The sequence below is a fragment of the Zingiber officinale genome, chromosome 4A (assembly GCF_018446385.1).
Source record: "Zingiber officinale cultivar Zhangliang chromosome 4A, Zo_v1.1, whole genome shotgun sequence".
Lineage (NCBI taxonomy): Eukaryota > Viridiplantae > Streptophyta > Magnoliopsida > Zingiberales > Zingiberaceae > Zingiber > Zingiber officinale.
Window position 1 is genome coordinate 104,370,936 of NC_055992.1, and position 12,670 is coordinate 104,383,605.

The window sequence follows — 12,670 nt, forward strand, 5'->3', positions numbered from 1 at the left end:
AATTAATTAATTTTTGAAATTATTAGGTTTTTGAAATTAATTATTCTTTTGAAATTAATTATACTTTAAGTTAACTTAATTGAATTGGGTTTATTTAATTTGGATTTGGTTAACTACTATTTATTTTAAACCTTGGCCCATCTCACATTTTTCTAGATTTACAATCAGGGAACCTTATAAGTTTTGTAAGATGATTAATTTAATCTTTAATTTAAATTTAAATCTAAAGATTGATTTACATTTGAGTTAGACTAAGGTTTAACAGTTAGTTAATTAAATATTTATTTCAATAATTGACTTCTAAGTTGTAGCGAGGCACTAGGCTTTCTTACGTATTGGATCATCAACCACTTCTAGACAAAGCCTTTTAAAGAAATTGAATATTTAATTTCCTTTCTAAAAATCCTAGGTCTAATTAGTCAAGCGTAGATCAAGCCTAAGTCCTTATCTATTCTAATCTAAGTATAGATAATAAAAAGCGGTAAAGTAAGCATCAAACAATTATTTAATAATATAGATGCTCTTTCTATTGGCTCCCCTGGATCATGGCCTCGATAAGGTTTATCAAGGTAGCGGATTTGATCCTTGGGAATCCAATATTGATCAAGTTCAACTTGATTAGTTAAGTTAGACTTGGGGACCTATGCTTGAACTATGTTTCTATTTGATTGATTCACTAAAGATTAAGCCTTTAATCGATTTCTAGCCTTGTATCCAAGTTCGGTTCGGTTGTATATGGTCTTTTGTTTTTCAAGAATCAAATCAAGGTTCTTAGAACCCAAGGTAAATCGTTCTAATATGTCCTTTAGTTCCTTGATTTGACTTTTTAAATTAAAATTCTCTTCCTCAAGTTGTTGGAATTGAGTTGAGGTTCCTTCTTGAATTTGCTCAGTCAAAGAACTCGAGTTAGTCACTTCCTTAAAAATTATTACCTCCTTTTGGAGTGACTTGACCCAGAAATTGAATTTAGCTAATTTTCTAAACATGTATTCAATTAAATTTTGTAATTCATCTATTTGAGTATCAGCGAACAGAGAACTTACAAAGTGGTTTAACCCTTCAGAAATGGATACAAATCCATGGCTTCTTTCTGACTCGGTTTCTGATTTCGCTCCAGTTTCGGACTCAGACTAGGTTTCGGCAATGTACGCTTATGCTGGTAGAGCAACGAAGATTGCTTGCTCGTGTTCTTCCTCGTCCGACTCTTCTGATGACTCGGACCACGTTGCCTTCAACACCTTCCTTGTTCCTTACTTTTGGCTTGGACATTCAGGCTTGTAGTGTCCCTTCTTGTTGCAGTCATAGCAGGTAACTCCAGACTTGGGCTTCATGTTCAATTGAGTCATCTTCTTCTTCTTAAGTACTTTCCGAACTAGTTTGACTAGTTCAGTGGTGATTTCATCTTCTTCTGAGTCTAATGTTGGTTGCTATCCGAAATATCATACCGGTTTCCTTATACAAACATTTTGTACAAGTCCTGAATCATTCCTAACAACCTATTGTGTTCTTTAGAAATTAAATTTGGAATCGCAAACAAAACTTAACATTATTGATTCCAAATTCAACTTATCTGTTCTTAGTGGTTTAGACTTGGATCGCAAACGATGCTTAACATTATTGATCCAAATCCACCCATGTTACAAATTCAATTAAATATTAATTCCAGATATCGGCTTCCAGGTTAAACATGGCGAGGTATTATGCCTTCTTGGGTATGGGAGCATCCACCACTTCCTAGACAAAGCCTTTCAACGAAATTCAATATTTAATTTCCTTTTAGTAACCCTAGGTTTAACCAAAAAGAACAATCGAATCACAAGTTCGAAAAACAAAAGAAACATAAAATCGAAAACATAAATTCGATAACCTAGATTCTTTAGCCTTTTGTGTTTGGTATTTCAAGATCTAAATAAAAGGATGAACTAGTTATGATGCAGAAACTAATAACTAGTTATACCTTTTATAGCTTATAGACCTCACGATCTTCTGTCGTATTCCTCTTCTTAACTCGAACGTCGTGTGGGCGACGATCTACCGAGACGAGAATCCACCCAAGCTTCCTTCTTCTCTAAGTAAGTTTCGGCCAACAACAATCTTCAAGAGATGAAGAACTTTCAGCCACCAACCAAGCTCCAAGGGATGCTAAGAAACAAAGCCTCTTATCTCTCCTTCTTCCTTTAACAAGATCCGGCCACCAACCAAGCTTCTTGAGATGAAGATGTTGCCGGTCACACAAGGAAGAAGAATAGGAGAAGAAGAGGAAGAGAGGGCCGGCCACCACCAAGGAATAGAAGAGAGGAATAATAGAAGATATGTTATGTATGAGGTGAGGCACCTCTACCCTCTCTTTTATAATCATTGGTCTTGACAAATAAGGAATGTTTTAAACATAATTAAAACTTCCTTATATTCCTTGCCAATGACTAAAAAGGAAAGCTTTAAAAACAAAAAATTAAAACTTCCTTTTTAATCCCTTATGGCCGGCCACCTACAAGTCCTCCAATTAAGGAAAGTTTTAAACACAAAATTAAAACTTTCTAATTTATTTCCGGAAAATTTTAAAATAAAATTTTCTCTTTTAAAATTCTCTTCATGGTTGGTTATAAAAAGAAACTTTTATAAATTAAAATCTCTCTATTAAAACATGTGGATGATTACAAAAAAAGGAAAGTTTTCTCCAAAATTAAAATCTTCCTTTTAACTGCAAATAAGGAAAGATATCAAACCTTTCTTTTAATATTTTGTAGAAACTATAAAAGGAAAGATTTAATTTTAAAACTCTCTTTTAAATCATGGCTTCCACATAAAGAAAGATTCTAAAAATTAAAATCCCTTTTAATTTATTGTGGCCGGCCACCTAAGCTTGGGTTCAAGCTAGGGTCAGCCACCTCTTAAAACCAACTCACCTTGGTTTGGTCGGCCCTAGCTTGGGCTCCAAGCTAGGTTTGGTCGGCCACCTTAAGGTGGGTAAAAAGGTGGGTATAGGTGGGTATAAGACTTTATAAATAAGAGGCTACGACAGGGACCGAGAGAAGGAATTGGTTTTGGTCTCCCGATAAACTTGAGCTTCCCGTGTTCGCCCCGAACATCCAACTTGAGTTCATCAATAATATCTCATTCCACTAAAGAGTTATTATTGAACTACCGCACTAATCCCATATTATTATATGAGCTCCTTCTTATCATGAGTGTGTTAATCTCCCTATGTTTAAGATATCGAATGTCCACTAATTAAATGATTTACTGACAACTCACTTAATTAATATCTAGCTCCAAGAGTAGTACCACTCAACCTTATCATCATGTCGGACTAAGTCCACCTGCAGGGTTTACATGACAATCCTTATAAGCTCCTCTTGGGGACATTATCAACCTACATTATTAGGACACAGTTTCATTCTATAATCAACAACACACCATATAAATAATATCATTTTCCAACTTATCGGACCTATTGATTTATCGAACTAAATCGTACCCTTTGATAAATTAAAGAAATGAATATTGAGTATATGTGTTTGTTATTATATCATGATTAAGAGCACACATTTCCATAATAACAAAGGTCTTGTTCTTTTATGTAGTCAGTATAAAAAAAACTTATCTTAAATGGTCCTGTTCAATACACTCAGAGTGTACTAGTGTAATTTTATAGTCAAGATAAACTAATACCAAATTACACTGTCACTATTCCAATGGTTTGTTCCTATCTATCTTAGTCATGAGCTATTGTTTATAATTTATAATGAGCTGATAACATGATCTTCTGTGTGTGACACCACACACCAGGTTATCTACAATATAAATTAATTGAACAACTACACTTATCATAAATGTAGGCATTTGACCAATGTGATTCTTTATTTCAAAATAAATGTTTACAAAACGCTAGGCTTTTAGTATATATATTCTAACAATCTCCCACTTATACTAAAAGACTATGCTGCCATAAACGCTGCCATACATCTGATTCTCATCCCCTCAACATGTCCATCAAAAGCTCTTGCCTTAAGGGTCTTAGTGAAAGGATCTTTTCAGGTTATTATCTGATGCAATCTAGTAGACAACAACTTCTCCTCGTTATATGATGTCTCGTATTGGGTGGTACTTGCGCTCTATGTGTTTACTTACCTTATGGGCCCGTAGTTCCTTCGAGTTTGCTACTGCACCAAATTATTTTGGGAAAACTAGGAATCACATCTAAATCCATCATAAGGTTACTGAGCCATTCAACTTCTATGGTTGCCTCTGAGGCTACCCCATACTCAGCTTCCATTGTGGAGTCTGAAAAGCATCTATACTTAACACTCCTCCATAGTTATTGCTTCACCTCCTAAAGTAAACACAAACCTCAAGGTTGACTTACTATTATCCCTATCCGATTGGAAGTCTAAATCCGTGTAACCCACAGGGAGCAAATCATCTACCTTGTAAGCTAGCATATAATTTCTAGTCCCTCTCAGGTACTTTAATATATGCTTTACAGCAGTCTAATGTCCTGATCCAGAGTTACTTTGATATCTGCTAACCATGCGCTTGGCAAAACAAATATCTTGTCTCGTGCATAACATACATTCACTACAAGAAAAAAAGCTAATAGACAACGCTTTAAAAGCGTTGTCTATGTGGCTGAAAAAGCGTTGTTAAAAGCACTGTTGTTAAAAGTCTGCTCAAAGACAACGCTTTAAAAGCGTTGTCATTTGTAGCAAAGACAAAGCTTTTGCAACACTTTAAAAGCATTGTGTATTTTTTGCAAAAACATCATTATTGCAACGCTTTAAAAGCGTTGTTGTTTTTGGCAAAGACAACACTTGTGCAACACTTTAAAAGCGTTGTCTTTTTAAAATAAAATAAAAAAATCTATTTACAAAATTATTTTTTTTATATTTACAAAACTATTAATTTTCTTTTACCATGTCTAGATTCAAATTTGACATATAAAATAACATTAATTAGCTCGACTAATGATTTCAAACTCGTACCAAAACAATAGAATTCAATTACAAAGTATTAGTATTTACAGGAGAATTCAACTATACACAAAGACTAAATAGTTCTGTTTCAAAGTAGATAGTGACATTCGAATTTAAAACAAAAAAAGCACAAAATAACTAGCTGGCCTCGAAGACAACGATCTGCATGCTTACTTCTACTAGATATATTGATAAAAAAGGATTGTCAGCTTGAGACTGGGACAAAACACCTACCACTGTGTATCTGCCACAGAAAATAATACCATCAGTATTGTGCAAAAGAAATTTTCACTCTTAAAGTTGAAAACAAAGGTCACAGTTCACACCATACAGTAATGAGAAAATTTGGATTGAGAAAGAAGAAAGAAATGGATCTTTAGCAGGTAAATTAGTGCACCTAGTGCCCACAAAGGTACTTCGCTAGCTTTTTGTCGTACTTAACAAATGGAATAACTTATCATAATGAACAAATCTTCCTATATTAAGTTTTTGATCTAACAAGAAAAAAGGCAACCAAAGCCACACATGATTCTATACATAGAACCTAGAATGATATCTTGGATTGGTTTTATATTTTACTAGCTACATTTCTTTAATAGGCATATTAATGCTATAAATCACATAGATATATTCTTCTCCCATTACTGAAATTCCTTCTCATTGTCAAATGTTTGATAAGATAATAAGTAGTTCTCGTCTATTGAAAAAGCAACAGTAAGATACATCTATAGATTGTATTATTTGTCATTCATTGCATATCATTCTTTGTTTGGCAAATCATATAGCATAAAACACATTCCAGTACATTCACCAGCTATGCTCACTAGCCATCCATCAATGCAAATTGTTCTAAACATATGGTAAGGTCTCAAGACTTGACTTTTGAGGTTGGCTTTGCTCATTAGTCAATATATGCATCTTCTCGCACTTTGTTTAAAGCTTTTGAATTCGGTAAAATTTTTCCAGTCGTTTCTGTCACATTTTCAGAATACTAAGAGTACAATACCAATTTTCCGTCAAATTATGGTTGTTTTTCTTTTTCAAGAGGGCACTGCAAACTACTTCAAAGGCTTAGTGTTGATACTCTCTACTTTATTGTTGCTGCAAGCTTCTTTTTTCACACAGACCCCATCGACAGTGAGTGAAAGGAAACTCTTGGCATACACTTCATGATTCCAATCTTTCTAGTTATATAACATGATTCAGTTTTTTGTACGAGTTGAAAATAGTATAACAAAATATTTCAATACCAAAGGAGAATGTTCCAACTAAACCAAGAATAAGACTCTACCCTAGGTGCGAGTATAGAAGCCGATTGATGTATAGGAAAGGAAAAGAAAGTCTCATTGAGTCTAAAATTAAGATCACAGATATAGACATTGAACTTGTATTCTAAGGGTATCAGACTAAAAGTGGCACATAAATGAACAAAGATCGTTTTCATTCTATCTTCCATCCAAATATTCAGATCCTTAAAGAACATATCTAAAAAATAGTAAAGAGGTGAAAAAAATAATGAAAAAGTATGGATAGAATTATGATATTTCTCCTATAGCTTCCCTTCTTCTTGTTAACAATCAATATTTTTCATGAGGTATGCTCCATTTTTTTCTTTTTTTTGTTGCATCTGGAGTAGACAATGTCGACATACCTTCAAGCGTCGTGCAAGCTCGTTGGAGTGCAAGATATTAGCCAACTTGGATTGCCCATAAGCCATTATATCGTTATATCTGAAGAAGAACACCATCAATTATTGTTATCAAGGATATCTTCTTCTTTCTTTTTTTTTGTTGCCAAATTGATGATAGAATAACTTACGCTTTCTTGTCATTGAGTTTGTCGAACTTGATTCCTTCACTGTAAGGCCCAACGTGAGCGACTGAGGATAGATTCACGATGCGGCTCTCAATTCCTGTCTTTTCTGCAGTGGTTTTCAGTTTCTCAAGTAGAAGATTTGTCAGCAGGAAGTGACCTGAGATTAGAAGGAACATGTTAAACTCATAATCCTGATGAAGATCTGAATGATAATGCTAAGTAAAAAAATAAAAATACCGAGATGATTCATCGCAAACTGCATCTCTACTCCATCCTTTGAGAGCTTGAATGGGCAGTACATCACACCAGCGTTGTTTCTGAAAACGAATCGAAGATATAAACTTCAAGCTGAACCATGAGAGCACTCGACCATGAGAAGCTATGATGTTATTGTTGGTTGCTACTCGGAAAATCTATAGGTTCCACTGTACAAAAATTTTGTACAAAGGTCTGAACCTTTTCCTAGCTACCATGTGTTCTTTTAAATTAAATTTTTGATCGCCTGCGGAACTTAACACGTTTGATCCAAAACTTAATCTATTTGTTCTTTTAGGTTTTGACTTGGATCTCCTGCGGAACTTAACACGTTCGACCCAAGTCTCCTTAAGTTATTAATTCCATTAAACATTAATTTCCATAAAAGGTTCCCAGTACTGACGTGGCGAGGCACATGGCCTTCTTGGATATGGGAGCAACCACCACCGACTAGACAAAACCTTTAATAGAAAGCTAATATTTAATTTCCTAAAATAACTTTAGGTTAACCAAAGAGAACAATCAAATCACAAGGAAAAGAAAGAAACAAAAGAACACAACTTAAAAACATATTGAAATACTAGAACGTAAGCCTCTTGTATTTGGTATTATTTCCATAAATAACTAGCATGATGCGAAATAGAAATTACTAGTTATACCTTGTAGAAAAACCTCTTGATCTTCTACCGTATTCCTCTTCTAACTCGGACGTTGTGTGGGCAACGATCTTCCAAGATGAGAAACCATCAACCACCTTCTTCTCCTCCAAGCAAGGTTCGCCACAAAAGAAAAGCTTTACCAAGGAGAAAAACAAAATACTAACCAAGCTCCAAGAGATGCTAGCTTTCTCTCTTCTTCTTCTTCTTCTCCGAGTAGTATCCGCCACCACAAGAACTCCAAGGGGAGAGAGAGGTTCGCCACCACAAGAGGAAGAGAAGGAGATGATGGCCACACCAAGGAACAAAGAGGAGAGGAATAATAGATGTTGTATCTTGTAAAGGCACCCTCCCCTTCTTTTATATTCCTGGCCTAGGTAAATTAGGAAATTTAATTACAATAAATTTTCCTTAATTTCTTGACATGATTTAATTGAGAAAAATAAAATAATATTTCCCCAATTAAACAATGATGACCGGCCAAATCAATAGGAAGCAAATTGGACAAGTTTCAATCAACAATTAAAACTTTCCTTATTTGTTTCCGGAAATTTTAAAAAATAAAATTTCTCTTTAAAATCTCTTCATGGTTAATAAAAGGAAATATCTATAATTTTAATTTTATTAACATGTGAATAATTTTAAAGAGAAAATAAAACATCTCTCCAATCTACAAATAAGGAAAGAGATTTAATCTCTTTCTTTAATCTTTTGTAAATCTTTTACAAGAGAGTTATTTTAATTTTAATTCTCTTTTAAATTAAATCTTCCACATAATAATAAACATTAAAATTAAATTTTCTTTTTAATTAATTACGGCTCTACTAGCTTGGGTTCAAGCTAGGGCCGACCACCTTAAACCCAAGCTTGCTTGGCCAGTCACCTAAGTTGGGTAGGAAGGTGGGTATATGTGGGTATAAGACTTTATAAATAAGAGGCTACGATAGGACCGAGAGGAGGAATTGGTTTTGGTCTCCCGATAAAATTAAGCATCCCATGTTCGCACACACAACTTAATTTTATCAATGATAATTCATTCCACTAGAGAACTATCATTGAACTACCGCACCAATCCCAAATTACATTTTGGGCTCCTTCTTATGAGTGTGTTAGTCTCCTGTTTAAGATATCGAATGTCCACTAATTAAGTGAGTTCGACAACTCATTTAATTAATTTCTTAGTCCAAGAGTAGTACCACTCAACCTTATTATCACGTCGGACTATGTCCACCTGCTTCACGACAATCCTTATGAGCTCCTCTTGAGGACATTATCAACCTAGTATCACTAGGACACGCTTCCTTCTATAATCAACAACACACTATAAGTGATATCATTTCCAACTTATCGCTTATTGATGCATCGAACTAAATCTCACCCATTGATAAATTAAAGAAATAAATATCAAATATATGTGCTTGTTATTATATTAGGATTAAGAGCACACACTTCCATAATAACTGAGGTCTTTGTTCCTTTATAAAGTCAGCATAAAAAGAACGACCTCAAATGGTCCTACTCAATACACTCTAAGTGTACTAGTGTAATTATATAGTTAAGATAAACTAACACCTAATTACACTACGACCTTCCAATGGTTTGTTCCTTTCCATCTTAGTCGTGAGCTACTGTTTATAATTTATAAGGAACCGATAACATGATCTTCTGTGTGTGACACCACACACCATGTTATCTACAATATAAATTAATTGAGCAACTACATTTATCATAAATGTAGACATTTGACCAATGTGATTCTTATTTCTAGATAAATGTTTATACCAAAAGCTAGGCTTTTAGTATACACTCTAACAGTTATTTTACTTACATCAAAATGTTGAGAGGGAGATTCATGGCAAGGAATTTCTCGACGAAGGCTCGGACAGATTTGAGTGAGCTGAGCAGCCTGAGCTCAATCTGGATGATGTCAATTCTAGCAGATGGAATGCTGTTCAGGATGTTCTGCTTCACGGCATTAGCAGCTTCCAAGTTCCTTGCACCGATGATGACATGGGCTCCTCTAAGGGCCGACACCCTTGCCGTCTCTGCTTCGATCCCACTGCTTCCACCTGGTCAGCAAGAACAGATCAAGCAATGGTTTAATTTGCGAACAAAGATTATTTTTGTATGACATCAGTACTGAAGAATCAAATTTTTCGGGCTAATGTTTAACTATCTTGCTTTAGTTAGAAGACAAATTGTAGCTTGAGCATAAGAGAAAAAATAGGCGAGAATACACATATCACTCTGGAACTATCAAGTTAATCTAGAAATGATTTAGGGAAGAGGTACTTTGTGGATAAAGATCCGATTTTTAGGGCCAATCAACTTTCTTTTTATTACTTCAAAGACAAATTTTACAATTAGGATGAGGACAATGGGGGGGAATAAGTTAGAGAAGAAAAGAAATAGCTCTTTGAAGCGAATAACACACATCTCAAACTATTAAGTACCAATTTTAAGCTAGAAACGACGAACTATACGGATTTAGAGCAGACTTAACTGTGAAAGTAGACAAAGTGGGAGGAAATGAAGAGAAAGGTACCGGCGACGATGACGGTGAGGCGAGAGGCGTCGATGCCCTCTGTGACCTGCTCGACGGTGTTGCCGGATCCAAATCCGCTAGGTCCTTTGATGCCGGTGGCTTCCCTCCAGTACCCCATAGCTTCTCTCTCAACAAAGCAACAGAAGAGAGAGATGAGAGAGAGGATAAGCGAAATCCGATGAAGGAGGAGGAGGAACGAGGCGATGCTATTTGTAGTGGCCTTTGCCTGGCTTGCTCGGTAATGGAGTTCGTGAAGGGTCGATATCGGGTCCGTGCGATGCTTCCGTGCCAAGCATTCACGATAGTGCCAAAGTTGACCTGACGGGGTAAAGGAAGAACAACGCCTGGGTCAACACGACGACATTGTCTAGGTTTAAGAATGAAAATGGGGCGATTAGGGCATTTGCTATTAGACGAAGAGGTGAAGGAATAAGGTGAGGAAATTTTTCCCACGGTCTTGACGGAGAGGAGTTCGGAGGGGAGGTTCTTAGAGAGGGGTTCGCCGGAGAGGGGTTTACCGGAGAGAAGTTAGACGGAGAGGGCATGAGAGAAGTTGGATGGAGAAGGCGAGAGATGAGAAGTTGTGAGAGGGGTTCGGGAGGTTTTCAGAAGATAGGTGTGGGTGCGAGTGAAACATAAGGGTGTTTCTACTCCTTACTTGATCCAACGGTTTGTATCATTCTAGATTTAATTTAGACGAGAACTTGACAATAGACAACACTAAAAGAATAGTAATAGACAACGCTTTTCAATAAGCATTATCGTTGACCCACAAAAATCACTAATAGACAACGATTTTTAAAAAAACGTTGTCTATTAGTAAGAAAATAAAGAAATAGACAACGCTTTTCACTAAAAGCGTTGTTAAAGAAAAAACGACAACGCTTTTTAAAAAAAACGTTGTGTTTTAAGTGTTGTAAAAGCCCAATTTTCTTGTAGTGATTAGGCTTCCTACAGCATAAGGAACTGTCTTCATTTCTTCTATCTTCTTTGATGTCTTCGGAGACATCTCTTTAGATGAAGTTACTCCATGCCTGAAAGATAGAAAACCTTTCTTGGAGTTTTGCATGCTAAAACGAGAAAGGATTGTATCGATATATGAAGTTTGGGATAAGCACAACATCCTTTTCTTGCGGTCCCTTATTACTTTGATCCCAAGAATATGTGCGCATTCTCCTAAGTCCTTCATATCGAATTGTTTAGACAACCATACCCTTACTTCTGACAACACTTTGATATTGTTTCCAACTAACAAAATGTCAGCTACGTATAGTACAAGAAATACCACCACATTTCCATCACACTTCTTGTATACACAAGACTCATCCGGACATTGAATAAATCCATACGACTGGATTACTTCATTAAATTGGATATTCCAAGACCTTGAAGCTTGCTTCAGTCCATAAATTGACCGATTGAGTTTACACACTAGATGCTCTTTGCCTTTTGTAATAAACTCATTTGGTTGCTTCATATGGATGTTTTCTTCAAGACTTCCGTTAGGAAAGCTGTCTTGACATCCATTTGTCAAACCTCATAATCCATATGAGCGGTAATAGATAAGAGTATCCGGATAGACTTAAGCATAGCTACTGGCGAAAAGGTTTCCTCATAATTGATTTACTCTTTCTGAGTATACCCCTTCGCAACAAGCTTTGCTTTGAAGGTTTCCACCTTCCCATCTATCCATCTTTTCCTTTTGTAGATCCACTTACATCCAACGGCTTTTACACCATTTGGTGGTTCTACAAGCTCCCAGACCTTATTAGAATACATATATTCTATTTCAGAATTCATCGACCTTTGCCAAGATACTACATCTTTATCTAGAAGTGCTTCGTCATATGTCCGGGGATCAGGTTCATGTTCACCAGGGATCAAGTCCGAGGACTCTCCCAAAAATATGAATCTTTCAGGTTGCCTCACAACCCTCCCACTACGACGAGACACTATCTGTTGTTGTGTATCATTTATGATACGTGTTGCAATTTCTTGTGATATTTCATCTTGCACTGTTGGTACTAGACTAGACGTGCCCTCTCTAATTTCTTCTAGAACAATTTCACTCATGGACTTATGGTTCATTACATAATCTTCCTCTAAAAATCGAGCATTGATTCTAACAATGATCTTCTGATTTTTAGGATTATAAAACAAATCACCTTTCGTTCCTTTAGGATATCCCACAAATAGATAAACTTCTGTACATGATTCCAATTTGTCAGTGTCTCCCTTCAGCACATGAGATGGACTACCCCATATCTGAATGTGTTTTAGACTAGGCTTACGCCTATTCCACAATTCTTGTTGGGTTTTTCGGGCCGCGAAAACCGCGTTTTCGCGACGCGGAAACCCCGAATCACCCATGCCACTGGATCTCGTGCGAAGGAGAGATTTCAAAATTTAAATACGAGTATGAGTTT

The 12,670-nt window shown here is 35.9% G+C and overlaps 1 protein-coding gene across 2 annotated transcripts; it reads right to left on the reverse strand.

Annotated features, from left to right (window-relative positions):
- Positions 1-4,979: 4,979 nt before the first annotated feature.
- On the reverse strand, positions 4,980-10,882 carry LOC121970424 (short-chain dehydrogenase TIC 32 B, chloroplastic-like). 2 transcript variants are annotated; one of them, XM_042521150.1, is made up of 6 exons: positions 10,245-10,881; positions 9,528-9,768; positions 7,026-7,105; positions 6,792-6,945; positions 6,625-6,703; positions 4,980-5,217 (listed from the first exon to the last, which is right to left on the reverse strand). In XM_042521150.1, exons 1-6 carry the CDS (start codon positions 10,360-10,362, stop codon positions 5,179-5,181), a joined length of 711 nt encoding a protein of 236 aa, XP_042377084.1. In that variant the 5' UTR covers positions 10,363-10,881; the 3' UTR covers positions 4,980-5,178. The 2 variants fall into 2 exon arrangements, with proteins under 2 accessions (XP_042377084.1, XP_042377085.1); XM_042521151.1 differs by lacking the exon at positions 6,625-6,703 and having other exon boundaries at positions 10,245-10,882.
- Between the last annotated feature and the right edge of the window lie 1,788 nt (positions 10,883-12,670).